At 39.2% G+C, this 19,999-nt stretch overlaps 1 protein-coding gene across 3 annotated transcripts in view; it reads right to left on the bottom strand.

Annotated features, from left to right (window-relative positions):
- LOC138964058 (uncharacterized) overlaps positions 1 to 19,999 on the bottom strand; it is a 66,395-nt gene that overhangs the window by 8,301 nt on the left and 38,095 nt on the right. The window contains exons 6-8 of one of the 3 annotated variants that reach the window (XR_011454995.1): positions 18,693 to 18,871; positions 17,999 to 18,058; positions 14,708 to 14,779 (exon numbers count right to left, since the gene is read on the bottom strand). The exons of 1 other annotated variant lie outside the window; for it this stretch is intronic. Coding sequence is in view for 1 of the 2 variants with exons in the window: in XM_070335945.1 (XP_070192046.1) it covers positions 12,009 to 12,185 (177 nt within the window). In the remaining variant the exon portion in view is untranslated. Of the gene's footprint in view, positions 1 to 12,008; positions 12,186 to 14,707; positions 14,780 to 17,998; positions 18,059 to 18,692; positions 18,872 to 19,999 lie in introns of those variants that run through there. One more of the 3 variants, XM_070335945.1, reaches the window with a different exon arrangement.

Here is a 19,999-nt window from a genome sequence, read left to right as displayed (position 1 = left end):
AAGAACATATATTTATAGCAAGGTGTAAGTTTTAGTGTACGGGTTGACTAGATTTCAAAATGGACATATCAGGCCCTAATTTATCATTCCCGTCACTAAAACACCAAAATACAAAAATACCTGTACATTGAGACCACGACATTGGCAGCCGTGGATGTTATCCATACATTTGTCAAGAGACAATATTCCAGTACACAAAAAAGAAGCATAAAAATGGTTCAAATGCGGCGGTAAAACGCCGTGTTATCCATACATTTGTCAGGAGACAATATTCCATTACACAAACAAGAGGCGAAGCCTTCAAGGCTCACGTAAGAAATCGACAAACAGTAACACAAACTCAATCACTCCGTCACACATACACACACACACAGTAAGCATAGGTGACACTGTGCAAGAAAGCGAGACACTAGATCTAGATCTGTCTGTCTGCATGTAGCCTACTTACAGGGACACGACTGCCAACTAGTCTCGGCCCGCTCAAAATAACAATGACCGAGACTTTCAGTAATTCCTTCGCGTGACGTCTAATCCTCTTACGCCATAATGTGACGTCTTCAAATGTTAAAGTTTCTACCACAGACATACATACATACATACGCACGCACGCACGCACAGACAGACAAAAGTTAGCATCGCATAGGCTACACTTACGTGAGCCAAAAAGAAGCATACAATGGTGCCAACTTGAATGCGGCGGTAAAACGCCGCGTCCAGAATGGTTCAAATGTGTAACACAACAAAGAAGTATAAAAACGGTTCAATTGCGCCCTGATCTCTCCCAAAAGATGCAAGAAAAAAGAAATGTAACACTGTAAAACGCAAACAAAATTTTTTTTAATAAAATTTTGAACGGAAGGTGGGGTGGGCGGCGGAAATTTCAAAGAGCTGTATTTTCGCTTGTTGCTGCTTTCGAGTGGTGGGCGGAAGTGACCTTTTAGGATTTGCATCTTGGTTAGTCAATGAAAACTTGGATTGGATATGGATTTAATATCTTACTGCTTTTCATCCTAGAATTTAAAACCCCCATCAGAAATATTTTTCCACATAAATTATATATATCTATAACTATATACGGCTTGTGTGTGTCTGACTGTCTGTCTGTGTATTCGCGATGCACGGCCAAAGTTCTCGATGTATCTGTTTCAAATTTGGTGGGCATATTCAGGTAGACCCCGGACACAATCTGGTCGATGAAAATTTTCAACACGTGCTCTCAGCGCGCAGCGCTGAACCGATTTTGGTTTTCCTGTAGATCCATTCCCAGTAACTCTTCCTTATCTTCTCCAGTGTTTTGCGCGTTTATCTCCTTTCCTTCGTGTGGCGTCAATCGCGTACGGTGCGCCACTCACCTGGCAAAGCCGGGTCCGGCGAAGCCGGGTCCGGCGAAGCCGGGTACCTATATATATATATACACACATACAACTACGGTGGACACAATGCCGCACTCTTTGGAATCCTTTATTTGTTAAAGCTTGTAAGCCTTCACCAACTCACAACCATTGGGAGAAATCGCGAGAAAAGAATTTTACAAGTGAAACAGCGTGACAGTAGGGGAAGGTTGTCTAATATGGATCGGCACTTAAAATGTACCACCTCCTGTTTCGACAAACTAACGGCGCTAAAGCGCTCAAAACAATTTCATTCGCTGTACTTACCTTTTCTGGCTAACTTGCACATGTCAAAACAGTTGCAGAAACACAAACCACAAAACCGTTAGACTTTTTTGCTTTTTTACAAATTTGGCAGCGTTCACTTTAAATTTGACGCTTAAAACGGATTAGTTTCTGTCCACAGCCAAAGCTGTTATCACACAAAAATGGCTAAATATGACAGATAAGACTGTATTTGTTACATTTTAGCGGTGTTGACCCCGAATTTCTACTGCAAACAAAAAATTAATACCAAAATCTCTAAGTATGTGTACAGTGTTCCCTTATATGGACCACCTTCAACAAATAGAAGAAAATAAAAGCTAAAGACTGGATTCATTAAGAAGCTTGTTGAAAATAACAGATAACTAGCCCTCGAGCTTTTAAAAAAAAATGCAACAAATAGTCTTCTTTTCGTGAAAGTTGATAATTTCATGTATTTTCTCTCTGTTTTAAATAAGATTCTTTAGTTTCCTGTTGTGGTTCAATTAACGTTCTCGTCAATCCGAAACAGTTAATCTAAAGCATATTTGAATTAGTCTGACTTGTACACTAAGTTGTATCATGCTATTTTGAAGTTTAAGGGGCTTTTTACAGTGATTCGTCATAATATGGACCATTTGTGAATTGTTCTTTATATAGTAATATTTGCTGAACGCCTATCAAAGCTAATTCGGCGCTGTTATTATGCCTAACGGTTAACACAGCAGAGAAGGACTACAATACACAAAATGAAACTTCTCCGTAAGAAAACAAGCTCGTTATCAGCATGAAACAAAAAGTGGTCCATATCAGGCAACCTTCCCCTACCCAAGAATATGAAAGACGTCATTTATATCCTTTCACACTGTCAAGACTTGGTAACGAGCAATCTGCGGGGATGTAGGCCTAACAAGGTTACAGGTTTTACGTTTTTTTTAACAGACTGGATGAATTATTTCATGACCAAGCTTACAGGTCTAGACAGGCCAAGAGTCTGTTTGTACTCAGTCTTGGTAAAAAGAGACTACAATCTCGAGCAGGGTTCGCACAGTATGTTGCATCTGATATTAAACACTTGTCAAATACTTGTAAGGACCCTCATAACTAAAATTCAAATTGCATTCAACAACAATATTATCCACGTATAAGTACTTAGTCTTACCCAAGATAAAAACAAGTCGCGTAAGGCGAAATTACTACATTTAGTCAAGCTGTGGAACTCACAGAATGAAACTGAACGTAGTCCGCCGCTAGTGCAAAAGGCAGTGAAAGTGACGAGCCTGTTTGGCGCGGTAGCGGTTGCGCTGTGCTTCATAGCACGCTTTACTGTAGCCTACCTCTCTTCGTTTTAACTTTCTGAGCGTGTCACGTTTTTAATCCAAACATATCATATCTATATGTTTTTGGAATCAGGAACCGACAAGGAATAAGTTGAAATAGTTTTTAAAACGATTTCGGAAATTTAATTTTTATCATAATTTTTATATTTGTAATTTTCAGAGCTTGTTTTTAATCCGAATATAACATATTTATATGTTTTTGGAATCAGAACATGATGAAGAATAAAATAAAAGTAATTTTGGATCGTTTTATAAAAAAAAATTTTAATTACAATTTTCAGATTTGTAATGACCAAAGTCATTAATTAATTTGTAAGCCTACATGCTGAAATGCAATACCGAAGTCCGGCCTTCGTCGAAGATTGCTTGGCCAAAATTTCAATCAATTTGATTGAAAATTGAGGGTGTGACAGTGCTGCCTCAACTTTTACAAAAAGCCGGATATGATGTCATAAAATACATTTATCAAAAAAATGAAAAAAACGTCTGGGGATATCATACCCAGGAACTCTCATGTCAAATTTCATAAAGATCGGTCCAGTAGTTTACTCTGAATCGCTCTACACACACACGCACAGACACACAGACACACAGACATACACCACGACCCTCGTCTCGATTCCCCCTCTATGTTAAAACATTTAGTCAAAACTTGACTAAATGTAATGACGAAGACAAACGAGTACGCAATGCCCGTTAAAGTAACTGAGTACTGCCCCTTTATTATCATTTTCTCTTTGCGTGGGATGCAGGCACGTTTGTTATGTTGATTGCTGAGTTGTTGTTTCTTCATCTGGAATTTTCTTCTACTGTTTAGGAAGTTGTACATTCGCTAGGAGGACACACGCTTTGAAAAATAATAAAATCGAGTGACAGCATTTTTTTCCTTTTTTTCTCTCTTCTCTCTCTTCTTTTCTTCTTTATGTATTTATTTTTATTTTTGTAGCCGCCGGGCTACTTAGGTTTCGCTCTTGTGATTGTTTGAAAGTCACGTTGGTTGTCGACTGGGGACTGTATCTCTGGTACTCTGGGGTCACTTGAGCTCAAATATGGCGAGTAGCTTGGAATTGTGGGGCCAAGGGTTTGTGCAAAAAAATTACGTTCCTAACGGTAGGCAAACGGAAGATATCAGCTTGATACGTTTTTTCCTTTTTTGGCACCCGGCCAGGAATAAAAATTCCATGTAAAGCGGGTGGTAAAGATTTCGCATGAGGACGCGCGTTTCAACCTAACACTTGACGCCGAAGACATGTGCTAAGTGAGACCTAAAACCTTTATACACGAAGCATTGAAGGTTTTACAAAGCATGGGCGTGTACACTAGTCAGATAACATGTTTTTTTTAATTCGTTTCAGCTGTTGTCAAAGACGTTTTCAACTTAAATTGAATGTGGTACTGTCATTTCGTATGTCTGGGTTTGAAACATCGTCCCGCGGCGCTCTCGATGTGTGGAGGGGTTGATATACTCTAAGAGAGTCTTGATTTCGACGAGCGCACAATAGCTCAATCGTTTAGGGCGCTTATGTGGCAAGGCGTAGGTTCGACGCTCCTTATGGACTGAATGTTTTTTTGTTTATTATTTTCATCCGAGCATGCAGCTTTCACTTTTTTCTTCTGCACTCCTTTCTGGCTCTCTTTCATTTTATTTTAATATTTTTTTAATTTATTTTTTTAATTTAAATTTAAACATTTTTTATAATAAATTTGTTTTCTTTTTTTCTTCTGCGCTCCTTTATCGCTCTCTCTTTCATTTTATTTAAATTTTTGTAATTTTAATATTTTTTCAATTATTTTTTTAATTTCTTTTAAATTCTTTTAAATTTTTTAGGTGACCTCAATTAGCTGACGGTGACACAGAGGGGCTGGGGAGGGGGGGGGGGGGAGACAGGGGGTGGGCTGTGGGATGGTAGTCAGCTGGAAGTGAAAGATCTCTGGAGGTAATGAAGAGGTGTACCGTCTTCCAAAGTCCAGTTGTCACGGCTTCGGGTAAGGAAAGCGGTGTTGTGTACAGGCGTCTCAGTGGTTAGTCGAGACTATCTAAAATAATCTGTTACTTTGATGCCGACAGCTAGCTCTGTCTGTCTGTCTGTCTGTCATTCTGTCTCTCCCCCCCCCCCCCCCCTCTCTCTGTCTCTCGCTCTCTGTATGGTTTGAAACTGTAAAGCGTGACTTGAGGTCGCGGATTCGGTCACAGGTCAACTGTTTGTGCAGAGACGGTATCAATGTCCTACCCCCGTGTCACGAGGAGCGGCTACTTTGCCCGTTAAGGTCAATGCTTGTTTTGTTTGTTTCATCCTCTTTTTGCTTGTTCCGACGCTTGTTCCCTCTCCGATGCCTCTCCCAGTATGCTCCGCCGCCCCGTCCCAGCACTCACTGCAACATCCACCCCTGAACTTCGTTCCGCCGCCAGACTGTCGAATCAATGAGCCCCCAGTGGTCAGACACCTTGGCACCCATCCTGACCTCAGGTCAAAATGAGTTCGGCTCATTCTCTCCCTGACAGGATGCCTTGAGTTTCCTTGTATGGCAAGAAAAACGATTTAAAAAAAAAACATATTTAGAGCTTTTTGTAATGTGTTATGGATATAAACAGACTCGCGATCGTCGATAACCATTTTTCATGGTGTTGTGTAATTTTTAAATTACAAAGGAATTGATTTGTAAGACAGTTTCAACGGAGCTATTTTTCGCGGATGTATTTACTGTGCAAACAACTCTAAATATGGCAAAAGTGTCACGTGATAATCAACCGTTTGGTTTCGGCGTTCGCTGAAGCAGACGATTTTTTCTGTAGTGATGCAACCATATATTACGGTCTCCTTCCGGCAGCAGTCCCAAAATTTCGACTTGTTTTGACCTTAGAACGATGTCTTTATCATAACTGTGAAGAACAGAACGGAGATCATTGTCGAAGTCGGCCAATCTGCAATCAGTATTTTCGTCTCACGAACACGGCTCGCAAACAACATATGGGAGATAACTTGTTTTGATAGATTCGCGCAGGAGTTTCGCGTCCGGAATTTGCGATTCCTAAACGCCCCACTGAACGACTGACGTCACAGCCGCTTCGGCCTTTTCCGGAGGAACACCGCGTGCCACTTCGATCGCGTTGCACTTGCAGTCATTCGGCGATGCCACCTTGATTATCAGTTAATAAAGTTTTTATTCAGGCAATATGAAAGAAAATAGTTTTTTCTTTTGTTACACTTACACATAGTTTTATGAAGATCAATTTCAGACTCGGTAAAAGAATGGTTGTATCATGAGCGACTGTCACAAGCGAGAGGTGCGGTTCGGTCAGTGGGTCAGTCACTGTCGAACTGTTCGGTGCGAAGCACGGTTTTGTTTCTGGTAACTATATTGATTTCTTCAAGTTGTAGTAATGTTTACGCTTTGCGCTGCGCGGTTTAATATGTGTGCTTGTTATTGGCTAATACGGTGAGCCCACGCCGTTTAGTTTGCAGACCGTGCACATGTGAGCTTTGTGTAATCGCGTTTTCATCATAACATTCCACCGTGCTAAACCGCTTTGGGGGAAATGGTTAAAAAAAAAATAATAATAATAAAAATAAATAAACGGAATGCATCAGGGTTGAAAAGATTGAAGCGTGGAGTTAAGGACACAAAATAGATGACAAAAATAAAGCAAACAAGAAAAAAAACCTGAAACCAGGAAGGGAGTCGAACCCGAGTCAGCTCACCTTCAAGCTGGAGCACAAACCACTAGGCTACGACAGCAACTGACAGACAGGGCTACAAAAGTGAAGGCATTTCAGGGTTACTCCGTCGTATGTGGCGTTTCTCGCGCATGAAGGTTCTGTTACCAACTCTACGGCTAAGAAAGGTTGCATTTGAAGTTAAATGTCCACTAAAATATCAAAGGGAACACCATTTCTGAACAACACAACGGTTTGCGCTCGCCTCTCGCAGTCGTTCAGGTGAAACCAAATCGGCTTGCCTGATACAGCAGATATTTGAACACTTCCACGTCACACTGAAACACTGAGCTACAGTTTAGTAACGTGATATGTTTTCAATTGTTCACTTATATTGCTTTCAGATTTAACACACCAAGATGAATGAAACAGTGGCACGGTTTTCGTTGCGAAAATGTGCAATGGCAGTGCTACGCGATCGAAGTGTGTATTATGTACACGCGGTGTTCCTCCGGAAAAGACCGAAGCGACATGTGACGTCAGTCGTTCAGTGGGGCGTTTAGGAATCGCAAATTCGCCCTACAAAGCCCTCTACTTACGACACTGACTGTTAAGTCGCGGAGCCAGACTGAGTGAGCGTCTCCTTCCGTCGACCCCCCCGGAGCATCCCAGGCTGGCAGCAGAATATTCAGGGATGGCTGGAACAGGAACACTGGGACCAAGGTCACCATGAGAGCCCTGAGAGGAAGGGTCACAAGAATCGAGACAAGTTTTTTTTATTTTTTTTTTATTTTTCGCGCTTTCTGAGTCAATCGCATTCGTGAAGTGAATGACACTCGGCCAAACTACGCGACATCGACTTACATGTAAAACTGCTCCGTGTGCTGGATGCTTGAAACGTTATTTCTTAGTAAGTGTTGTTCTTGTTGTTGCTTCAAATGACTAAAAACAGTTGTTTTCTTTCCTCGTCATTTGTTTCATGTTGTATACACTCAGGACCATTTCATCTCCGTTCATTTTGTCAACTTTTTTCCGACAGCCGCGTCAGCGATTTTGACAGGACCATGTCAAAATTGTGTCATGTTCATTCATTTTGTTTTCCTACTTTGTATAAAAACGTTTATGACCTCTTTGTTTACCTGCTTTTCGCTATAGCTTTCCCCTGTTTTTCGCTCCTTAACCACTGTTATTCCCTTTTAGAGAGAGAGACCCGTTCACTGATGCTTGTCCCATGCCTAGCTACCGATGCCCAGCCCTGGTTCTTCTTCTTCAAAGAAGTTGTAACCTAAATTTTGAATGCCTTTAGACATCGTTAATTTCAGATCCAGGGTTGGTTGTTTTTACGCAATATCGGCCAGGTGCTCGCAAAAATTGTTTTTTCTTGATCTTGACACCGTCCTGGTATATATGTTTTTAGTTTTTCACGGACAAAATGGTTTTCGAACAGCTCTCTTCATCTTTTTCCATGCACATTTCTTGTGTGTGTACTACGAGAAAAATATTGAATGTATCAACTCTACACCCTTAAACCCCATACCCGACTCAAAATCGCAACCTTCCTATTTTAGTCAACCAATTGGAAGTAAGCGTTACGGGCATATGCTTTGGAACATTATATTCGTGCATAGTTTTGTGACACATGTTTTTGTCATTTTGCTGATGGTTTTATTGTCAGGAGATGTCCACCCAAACCCAGGCCCGCCTGGTAGAGAGCATGTTAAAGATACCTCTATTTTGCATATAAATGTACGTAGTTTGCGAAACAAGATTGATATTTTACAATGTGAAGTTAAAGAGCACGATATTGTGACTTTGTCAGAAACTTGGTTGTGTGACTCGATATCAAACGACAGTTTATGCCTCAAAGGATTTCATCCCCCAGTGCGTCTTGATAGGCCAGATGGATATGGAGGGGTAGCTGTTTATGTGAAAAACGATTTTATTTGCAAACCAAGGCCTGATTTGTTAATTCCAGGCCTTGAAGCAGTCTGGGTAGAAACTAAATTATTGCAAGAAACTGTGCTGGTTGGTTCATTTTACCGACCACCAGACTCACGGATTGATTATTGGCACTTTGTTGACGAATCTGTAAAGCAAGTAATGAGAACACCACATACATTTCTAATTCTTGGAGACTTTAACGAAGATTTTTTGAATAATCCATCTCCCCACTTTCTTAATTTAATACAAAAAAACAATCTGCACCAGCTCGTTACTGAACCCACACGTATTACAGAAACTAAATCCTCATGCATCGATCTGATCCTGACCACGAGTATAAACTTAATCAGTGAAGTTGTAGTGTTACCCCCCATTTGTAGTGACCATTCTGTGCCATGTGTAAAATTAACGTCACAGAGATTAAAAAAAGGTCAGTTCAAAAGGACTATATATAATTATGCCAAGTTAGATGTTGATACATTTTTGTTTGAATTGAACAAAATTGATCTTTTGAACACAGTTTTAAATGCGTCCATTGACGAAGCTGCTGCCTTGTTTTCTGAACATTTATTCCGTGTTGCAAAAACATGTATGCCTGTTAAGATAATAACAGTACGTGAAGATGATGCCCCATGGATGACTGAACATATTTTACAATTACGAAACGCAAAAAATTGTATACATCAAGTTGCTAAGCGCTTAAATACACCTGAGCAGTGGGCATTATTCCGCCTGACTAGAAATCAGTATACAGATGAAATTCGTAAAAGAAAAAGAGATTATTTTCTAGAACTTGATGAGAGGATAAATTGTAAACAGAATTTCGGAAGCAAAAATTGGTGGCAACTTGTTAATTCCTTCTTGAAGAAAAAAGGTGTTGCATGTAACAAAATTCCACCGCTAGAAGATAATGGAAAAATTATTGATAACATTTGTGAAAAAACGATTTTGTTTAATAATTATTTTGAAAGCCAGTCTAAAGTTGAAAATCCAGACGATCCCCTGCCCGAGGCAAATTGGTGTAATACATCTTTATCGACTTTTGAATTAACAGAAGCTGAAGTTGTCCAAGTGTTAAGGAATTTAAATTTATCCAAGGCCGTGGGCCCTGACGGAATACATAATAAATTGCTTGTAGATGGATTACCTGTTATCGTTCCACCGCTTACAGTTCTCTTTAACAGATCCTTGTCTGAGGGTGTTTTTCCAGTTGTCTGGAAAACTGCTCACATTACGCCCATTTTTAAGAAAGGCGATAGGAGTGCTTGTTCCAACTACCGTCCAATCTCTTTGCTGAGTTGTATTGGGAAGGTGCTTGAAAAATGTATACAAATCCGTGTGTTTGGTTATTTGAAAAATTATGATTTGATTACACACTGCCAATCTGGTTTTATTGCTGGTGATTCGACTGTTTATCAACTATTGAGTATATATGATGATTTTTGTGTTGCACTTGATAAAAACATTATGTCACAGGCAATATTTTTTGATGTATCCAAAGCTTTTGATAAAGTCTGGCATCGCGGTCTGCTCCACAAGCTTGAGGCGATAGGTATAAGAGGTCCCTTGCTTGTTTGGTTTGAACATTACTTGAGCGATCGCAGACAAGCAGTAGTATTGAAAGGAACCAAATCAAGTTATGCTACCCCTTCTGCTGGTGTCCCTCAGGGTTCTGTCTTAGGACCTCTATTATTTCTCATTTATATTAACGATATTGGTGTTGGTCTTGAATCAGTGTTGGAACTCTTTGCAGACGATACGAGTATGTATTTAAGTTTAGATAACGATGATGTACGAGCAGAGATTTTGAATTCTGATTTGGATCAAATTCGCACATGGGCTTCTAAATGGAAAGTCACTTTTAATTGTCAAAAGACAGAATTGTTGGACATTTGTAGGCAACAAAATGTTTTACTTCCACCATTGTATTTCGAAGATGCACACTTAGTTGATGTTGAAAATCACAAGCACCTTGGCGTCATTCTACAAGGTAATTGTAAATGGGATTCCCACATAAAAAGTCTAATTGCTAAATGTAGAAAGTCAATTGCGTGTTTTGGTTTATTCAAGCATCGTTTAAACAGAAAATCACTTGAAGTTATATATAAATCCTTTATGTTACCATTGTTTGATTATGCGGACGTTATCTGGGATAACTGTACACAGTGTTTGGCAGACGAGTTGGAGACATTGCATCTCGATGCAATCCGAATCATTGTAGGTGCAGTACGTGGCACAAGCCACCAAAAACTGTATAACGAATCGGGTTTTGTGCCCCTGAAAGAAAGGCGACGTCGTCATAAACTTTTGCTGTATTATAAAATTGTAAATCGTTTAACCCCAGAATATTTATATTCCAAACTGCCGGTCCTGGTTTCCGATGTAAATCCTTACCACAGACGACGCCCTCTTGAACGTAAGTTTCCATTGTGCAGAAGTGAGTTATATAAATCTTCATTTTTTCCTTCAACGACAGCTTTGTGGAATAATCTTCCAGAAAATATACAACAAACGCAGCCAGTTGGTGAATTTAAAAGGTATTTGACCGATGGAGATGTTGTTGTTCCACCGTATTATTATTTAGGCAACCGCCAGGGACAGGTACTTCACAGCAGGTTGAGATTAAACATGAGCGATTTGCAACAAGACTTAGTTAACCGACACCTCTCTGATAATTTAGAATGTACGTGTGGAGCATGCCCGGAAGATTCTGAACATTTCTTATTACACTGTCCAAAATTTAAAGAACATAGAACCATTTTATTCAATAGTCTGCCAACACACGTTCTGGACTGCAAAACACTCTTGTTTGGAAATACTGATTTAACTATATCTTTGAACACGAAAATATTCTCTGTTGTACAAGACTATGTTATGTTAACTAATCGCTTCGGCTGATATTATATTAACTGTGCAATTGATGTAGCCAGGCATTCTCTCCCTCCCTCTCTCTCTCTCCCTCTCCCTCTCTCTCTCTCTCTCTCTCTCTCTCTCTCTCTCTCTTTACCCTATTTGTATAAAATATAATTAAAGATTATCAAGATAAGTGTTGAAGCTATCACTTGTTCGCCATGTTTTGCTATCTGAATGTGTATTGATTATAAGTTCAAGAACGTGTCCATAAGCAATCTGCTTGTTAACGTTCTCAATGTTGTTATTGTTTGAAACGTGTGTATGAGAATTTGAATAAACACGCTTAAACCAAGCTCGAAAAACCCACGCGCTAACCACTGCGCCACGGGGGCCGGTGCCACATAGCATATTCTGCACAGTTTTTCAAACCCAGGTCGAGTTTCACAAACTTTTAAAGACTCAAAAAGAGGACGTTTTTTTTCTGTTAAAAAGTTTTATTTTGTTTTAAAGACCGTGCGAGAAAGTACGAGGAATACTTACACACTATAATTAGGAAGGAGCAGCTTATGGTAGAATATACTCACATTTCCCTACTACCACAAGCGCAGCGACGACAACAATCAGCACACTGCATACTAGCATAAGAGTGTGAGCGTTGTCGTGCTGCCGGTTGTTGTCGCGTTGCCGGTTGTCACGGTTGGTGTTGTCCCTGTTGACGGGTACGTGGACGTCGTCGGCTGTGATGTGAATTTCCGACCAGTCTGTACAAAAACACCCGAGATCATCGGTGACCCGAAGAAATCAATTACAACCAGGTTCGGGGCAATCACAATTCAGAAAAGCGTTTGTGTCATGCTCGAGAACTCACGTGTTACGTTCTTAGTTGAAATTTCGATTTTCACACCAGATAATTGTGTGCCTGATTGGCTTAGTAGTGAGCTCGCCCACGAACTCTCCCAAGTGTAAATCTGTATTCCCTCAGCCACTTTTCCCCCTACCCTTCTTGTGTCTTGTTTTTACATTTAGTCAAGTTTTGATTTTCTCTTTCACTGAGCCATTTTTGTTCTATCACTGCTACTTCTACAATGTTCCTTACTTCTACAATTTTCTCGAAAGACTTTTCTGAACATTAACACTCGGATCTTTTGGTAAATAATAACGGTGAACCTTTTATATTGTTATCATTGTTTATGTAATGGCAGTTGTAGCTTTGTTAATTTAAAACTCCAAAAACACGTGAATATAATAGGGCATGTATGTACAGTTGCCTTGAGCCTACAGGGACCACAAATATGGGTTTTCACAAATGTATAACATACAGAAATCAGTTAAAAACTCATCTGGAAATCTAACAAAATACTAGTCTTATCCCTAATCAAAAACGTGTTGCACATACTCTAATCATAAACATCAGTCCTTCACTAACAACATCCCAAGTATCTTGCATTTATATTGTATATATGTAGAACATTTAGCATTTCAAGAGGGCCTCTGTTGGTAAACTTCTGTTGTTAAGCGTGTGACAACTGTCGTGAAAATTTTAGGTTTGTCAAATACAGATCTTCAGAATTCCCATGCGATTGTTTACGTCAAGCTTTGAGAACAAATTTATAAAGAGGACGAGATTGAGTGTTCCGTGTACTAGAATAAAGTAATTTGCGTAAGCGCCAATCATATGACACGTGCGTCAGCATAAGTTAAATACACTTTTCCTCAACTTTAAGTTACTGCACAAAGCAAGTCGATAAAGGCGTGAATAGACAGACAGTCAGAAAGGTGTGCATGTTAACACAAATCTGGTATGAAAACAACAACAACAACAAACAAACAAACAGAAAATGATCGACTCAGCCAAAAAAAAAAAAAAAAGTAGTCTTCTAAAATCAGAAACGTTTTGAGCTGTCCAGCTAATCTACAACTAACTTAAATGTAATTTGAAATACAATCTGTTTAGTTTATTTATAAACTGCTGAGTTAGTAAAAACCCAGATTTGTACAGAATATCAGCGGAATCAGATATGGTTACCCTTTGAAAAGGACAGAAAAGAAACAACAGGCGACAGCAGATATGAAAACAGACGATGCACCAGCTCCAGACCACTTAAACTGAAGGTAAAAGTAACCACATGAGCCATCTGAACTACTTTTCTATTTGAGTCAATTCACAATTACTGAAAATTTCAAGAGGCGAGGCTAAAATAACATTTTAAAAGAAACAAAAACAACAACACACACCCAAAAGCAACAACCTTAGATATTTTTCAAATGGAAAGTCACCGCCCTGATATGGCCCTTCGTGGTCGGCTGGGCGTTAAGCAAACAAACAAACAAACAAATGGAAAGTTTGAACTGATATCATCACAGCCAATACTTTTGGGTTCATCGCCAATTGAAAGTCATGGTTTTATATTCAGCTTTGGTCCAAGGCTCAGGGTGATGTTCACATTAAATCATTCCTGAACTCGTATCAGCATCATGAGGTTTGATTGTAGTCTCAATTATTTACACTTGTGGAAAAATGCTAGCCGTCAATTTGTTGTTTATTATGTTTATTGTTGGCCTGAAAAGTAAATTCTGGCCAGAGACGGTCGACCTAAAGGAGAAACTGTGCGGCATAGCGGAATCCCTTCGGCGAACTGCAAACTTCGTCACGTCAACAACCTTTACAGTGTAGCATGGCAAAGGGAACGCAGAAGAAGACGTTTATGACAGAAATAAAGTTATAGACTGCCACTTCGACGTCTCCTTTTTTGTGAGAAGCGAACCAATAACCATTCAACGCAAAGAAAGACCTCATACATAAAGAGCGTCGCTAGGTTTGGCAGCCACTGAATCATTTGCGAATTCATCATTAAAATAGATTAAGCAATGTTTGAAGTAAGGGGGTGGGCATGATGCAAAATCAAAACCAAACCAAACCTGTTGTATTTATTTAAGAAAACAAACTTGATTGTTTTTTAAATTTCCCTCCCTTTTCTATCTGTACGTATAGTACGTCAATTTTACATCTGTACGTATTGTACGTCAACGTAACTTAAGAAAGTCAATTTTCATAGCTCGTATTACTTCTTCTGTTAATGTTGTTGCTACATCGAAACCGGTTCGTTTTCTTGCAACTATTCATCTACGTGCTGGTAAGAACTTTGTTTTAGTATTATGCAACTTAGTGACCGCTAACCTAAGCATCGCCAGTTTAAACTGTTATTGACGCTTTCGTTTCGAACGCATTTCAGCGTTGAAAGTAAGCCCACTCGGACCAACCAATCCGTGTCGCTCTGGAAGTGTGGAAGCTAAGTTCGCACGGGTCGCCGTGAAGAGTGAAATCCGCGCAGTCTTTGCATCCCCGAGGCCGCACCTGCACGAAGAGAGACAGACAGACCAGGGTGAATGTCTTCCTCCTTCTTGTTGCAGATCTGTTGATTCATAAAGCAAGGTTGGTTAAATGTGTTATGAATGCTTTACGATCTGTCTTGTTACCACATTTTGTTTCATATTAATCATTTGCTGAAATGCAGAATATTTTGCATCATTTCCCTTTTTTGTTTCCTTTTTTGTTTTTTTTCACGTACGCTCAAAGTTTAAAAAAAAAACTTCTGATTTTACTTGACTTGTTCTAGCCCTCTTCTCATCGTGTTCTCAGTTCTCCACATTCAAGCACTCAGAGATGATTCTTAAAGAAGTCTGCCATGTGCTCAGCAGCATGTTGTTTTGATCAGTAAAATGACACAATACAATTGTAAGAGTATTACCATTTTTTAAAAATTACTCTTGTACAGGTTTCATATTAGAATGAGATGTTTAAATAATTATACAAACAAATTGAGATGGATCTTTCAAGGATAAAGGAAGTCAATTTTTATAGCTCGTATATGCGTAAAAAGCAATGGGCCTAGAATGCTGCCTTGGGAAACATTATAGATTACAGTGTCTTAATTTGATATGGTTTTATTCAGTTGTTCTGTTTTCTGTCGTAAACCAATGACCAAGAAAGGATTTCAGTAACTGAGGATACCTTAGCATCTTAAAATGCTTCATTACATCGAAAGCTTCAGCGAAATCGACAATCATAACAGCACAAAACATGTTGTAATTTTAATTGGAAATTCACTGATTTATATGTTTAGAAGTGCTTTTTGAATTTTTTGTAAAGCCTGACTAATGGAAAATTACTGAGGAGATGTTTATTGATTTGATTTCTTCAAAGCGTTTGATGTGCACGTTAAAGATCCCACGATTGACAAAAGGGTCTTTCCTGGCAAAATTGCTTAGGCACAGTTAATAATTGTCTACCTATACCCGTGTGACTTGGAATAATAGGCCGTGAAAGGTAAATATGCGCCGAAATGGCTGCAATCTACTGGCCGTATAAAATTTCATCTCACACGGCATCACTGCAGAGCGCCTAGAACTGTACCCACGGAATATGCGCGATATAAGACTCATTGATTGATTGATTGATTGATTGAATTGGTCGTTAGGTGGATCTGACTGATTACTTGAATTGAATAATTTTGTTCTGAATATATGCTTTAAGAGAGAGAGAGAGAGAGAGAGACAAGACAAGACAAGACAAAATTTTTATTATCGAGGGTAATAGATAAGCAAGAATAATGCTTTTTTACATCCAGCCCTCGCCCTAATATAGGGTCAACAAGAACAGAAAACAATATAATCAAAGAACTATCACATCAAACTTAACACATTATAACTGTATATACAGATACAAAATTTAAAAATAAATTGTCATACTGCATTTTAAGTACTCTTGATAATGATAAAAAGTGTCAATTTTTAACATAACTTCATGTAGATCTGAATATTATTATAATTTTGTTTAACATGCACATACATTTTAAATGAATTGATGAACCATTCAGCACATGTTTAGTTGCATTATGTGTGACATATACAATTTTTTTTAATTTAAATTTTTTAAATTTTTTTTAGGCTATATATGTTTGTTTTATGTTTAAGAAAAATAGGCAGTGAGTTCCATAGGACCGCACCTGAATAAAGAAGGCTTGATTTGAAAAGGTCAATACGTGGAGTCGGTGTTATGATTTTTAGTCTGTTATAGTTTAAAATAAAATTATCACGTAATGTCTCCGGTAATGTCTCCGGTGCCTGACATCACTTTATGCATCATAACACCTTTATTATACATTAATCTTTTTTGATCGTCGCGATATAACCTTCGTGGTTGAAAACGACGTTAAACACCATGGTTAAGAGACATATGGTCAGTAGTGCATTAATGCTTTCTTGGAGAGTTTTTGATAAATAATCTAAGGAATGGTGACTGGAATGTATAGTAGTATCATCTGCAAACAACTCGCAGTTATTACGTATGCAAAGTGGTAAATAATTAACATAAATAGAGAACAATAATGGGCCTAAAACAGATCCCTGTGGGACCCCATATTTCAAAGTACTTTCATTTGAATATGACGCATTAGTAAATGTAATTTGTTTTCTATTTAAAAGAAAAGATTTAAGAATATTAATGGTGGTGCATTGCATGCCATATATTGACAATTTCTTGATGAGAAGAGAATGATCAATAACATCGAAGGCCTTTGCAAAATCCACAAACAGTGCTGCAGAAAATTTATTGGAATTTATGTTGGTTAGCCATTGATCAATCAGATTTATAAGAGCTGTATGACATGAGTGCTTTTTGCGAAAACCAGATTGTTTTGGATGGAATAAATTGTTTTTATCAAAATGTGCTAGGGCATGTTTATATATGTTTTTCCAAGGGTTTTGAAAGTGGTGACAGGATTGAAATAGGCCTGTAATTAGAGGGATCAGAAGGATCACCTGATTTAAACAGAGGGATTACCTTAGCTTGCTTAAATGCTGCTGGAAAACAAGAGGTGGTAATGCATAAGTTATAAATGTATGTCAAGGTGTCTGTGATTACAGGAGCAGCTATTTTCAATATTTTACTGTCTATTCTATTTACACCGCGGGTTCCTGTTTGTTTGAGATGAACTAGTGCAAAGTGAACTTCAGACACAGTCATGTGTTGCAGCGGCATGTCTGCCTGTATTCTCCTGGATTTACAATGATCTTTTAAGATATTTAAATCATTTTCTTGTGTTCTATCAATAGGAATAACGTTTTGCCCCACTGTAGAAAAATGTAAATTAAGTTTATCAGCGGAAATATTTTTCATGGCAATTAGAACGCTTGTTTGTTAATAAATTAATAGCTTTCCAAATTGATTTTGAATCTTGTTTAGATGACACTAGTTCAGTGAGAGAGAGAGAGAGAGAGAGAGAGAGAGAGAGAGAGAGAGAGAGAGAGAGAGAGAGAGAGAGAGAGAGAGAGAGAGAGAGATCAAATCAAATCAAATCAAATTTAATTTTTCGAGGGTTGTGGCATAAGCAATACAACGAGCTTTTTTTCAACCAGCCCTTGCCCAGAGAGGGGACTAATCTAATCACATACATGGACACTCACTTACAAAAAAAAGGTAGAGAGAGAGAGAGAGAGAGAGAGAGAGAGAGAGAGAGAGAGAGAGAGAGAGAGAGAGAGAGAGAGAGAGAGAGAGAGAGAGAAATACTCTTACCATGGCTAAGTATGTTTTATCCTTCTTTGGTGCTATGTCAAACGTGCAATTTTGTTCTCTCTGGGGAAAAAAAGGAAACACATTTGACGTCCAAACGTCAATGCATACTTATTTTACACTTGAAGCGTGAAACTGCATTTATGGAATAGGCAAAGGAAGGGAATGGACCACCCTTTCATGAAATAGGCTAAAACAACAACCAAGAACAATATGCTTATTTTACTTGGAAAGAGAATCTGATAGTAACGTCTTTGTCAGTTTCATAAATCAGACAAAACAACAATAATGATTTGAAAAAGTCCAACTTCAGAATCTATATTCAAACCAACAGCACTTAATACGCTGAGTAGCCTAAACAATAGATGATTGCATTCGACAGAGAGCTACTTATTTTGAGTGCTCCAGATCCCATGCAGAAGAAAAGGGTAGAAGCACCTAATTGTTTCAGGCTGATTATTACTTACTTCATACTCATACTAGCCTTCATGGACTGCTTGGCAACGGTAAATTAAGAACACACTTACGTATCATTCTGAAGCCTAATCTTTAAGCATGAGTAAATTATAATTATCAACTCCTTTCTGTCGTATATATCTAAACTTAACAAGATTACTTGCACATTTTAAAGTCACACCTCTTCCAATACCGTAAAATAAAACCCTTCTTCCTCGGGTTTTAACAGCTGTACACTTACCCTGTCAACAATTTTATGGGCAACCCTCTTGTTGTCCTCTTCCAGCGCAACTTCAATTTAGTTCGCCTGCAGGTTGTTGGGCACATCATAGCTGACCTCAATCCGAGAATGGTCAACACCGATTTCCCGAATCTTGGCATTGGGCGTCCAGTCGCTGCAGAGAGGGGGAAGATGTTCCCCTGTGCACGTGCAAATGTCCACTTTAGAGGTTTACTCGTTTCATGCTTATCTTATGTTACTGTGTGGGGGTCCACATTGGTTTTGTTAACACCGCCTACATCGTTATTGTGAGCTGGTTTTCAAGAGCGTATGTATCGACTTTTGGTTTGATCCTATATTCTTGCTCTTTGTTCTTGGTCTTCTCTTCCTACCTCTCACTCCCTCTCACATGCAGGGTTCGACACTAGCGGGGGCGGGGGGCGGAACGCCCCAGAGTTTTGTGTTCCGCCCCAAACATTGCCGAAGCTTGGGGCCCACTCCGCCCCAGGATAAATTCCAACAATGACAAACCGAAAATTCTAATGCCAGAGCCAATCACTAAAAATCGCCAGTCAAAGTCGTCACTGAAATTTGCGTTACGATCAATGCCGCAGTCAAGGGAAAAAAACATTGAAATCGTCAAAGGACAATGCCGCAAGGGAAATAACTCCCAGATTGCGCTCTTTAGCGTGAGAGATAAGTATCGCTTTCAAATGCCAAACGCAAAATGTGGCGACACATCCCTGGTGTAAAAAGACATGGAAATGAAGATGAAGAACAGGGTGGAGAGAAATGAAAAAAGGAGACCGATGCAGCCAAAAGCGCAAAGCGCTGTCGTAATTTCAATGTCAAATGGTTGAAAGAATTTCCCTGGCTTCAGTACGATCATAGGTCCCTGGTACGATGAAGAAAAACAGACAATGCATTGCCGCACGTGAATACTGAGAGTGGGCCCCAGATTGTTGTTTTCCGCCCCAGCAATTTCCATCTCTGGGGCCAGTGTGGCCCCAGGCCAAATAAGTTAGTGTCGACCCCTGACATGTCAACCTTTTTTTGACAGATAAATTGTATGAATGGGCTATTTGTGTGTTAATTACGTCGGCTTATACTGCCATTCGGGATTTTGCCGAAGGATGCCGCTATCTATTGATTCCGGAAGCCGTCTTCATTTCCGTTTCCGCACTGGCAAATGAAATGGTCCCCATGCCACGTGGACAAGTCTTGTCTGCCCAGAAATGTGATTACAGGAGTCGTTTACTGTTGAAAGGTCATAAAGTCTTAATATGCGGTTGACGGTCTACCATTTTGTACTAAACTGGTTTGTGCAC

The sequence above is a fragment of the Littorina saxatilis genome, linkage group LG4, assembly GCF_037325665.1.
Source record: "Littorina saxatilis isolate snail1 linkage group LG4, US_GU_Lsax_2.0, whole genome shotgun sequence".
In the NCBI taxonomy this organism is placed as follows: domain Eukaryota; kingdom Metazoa; phylum Mollusca; class Gastropoda; order Littorinimorpha; family Littorinidae; genus Littorina; species Littorina saxatilis.
Note: the sequence above shows the minus strand (reverse complement) of the source record. Positions and strands in the feature narration are given on the sequence as shown.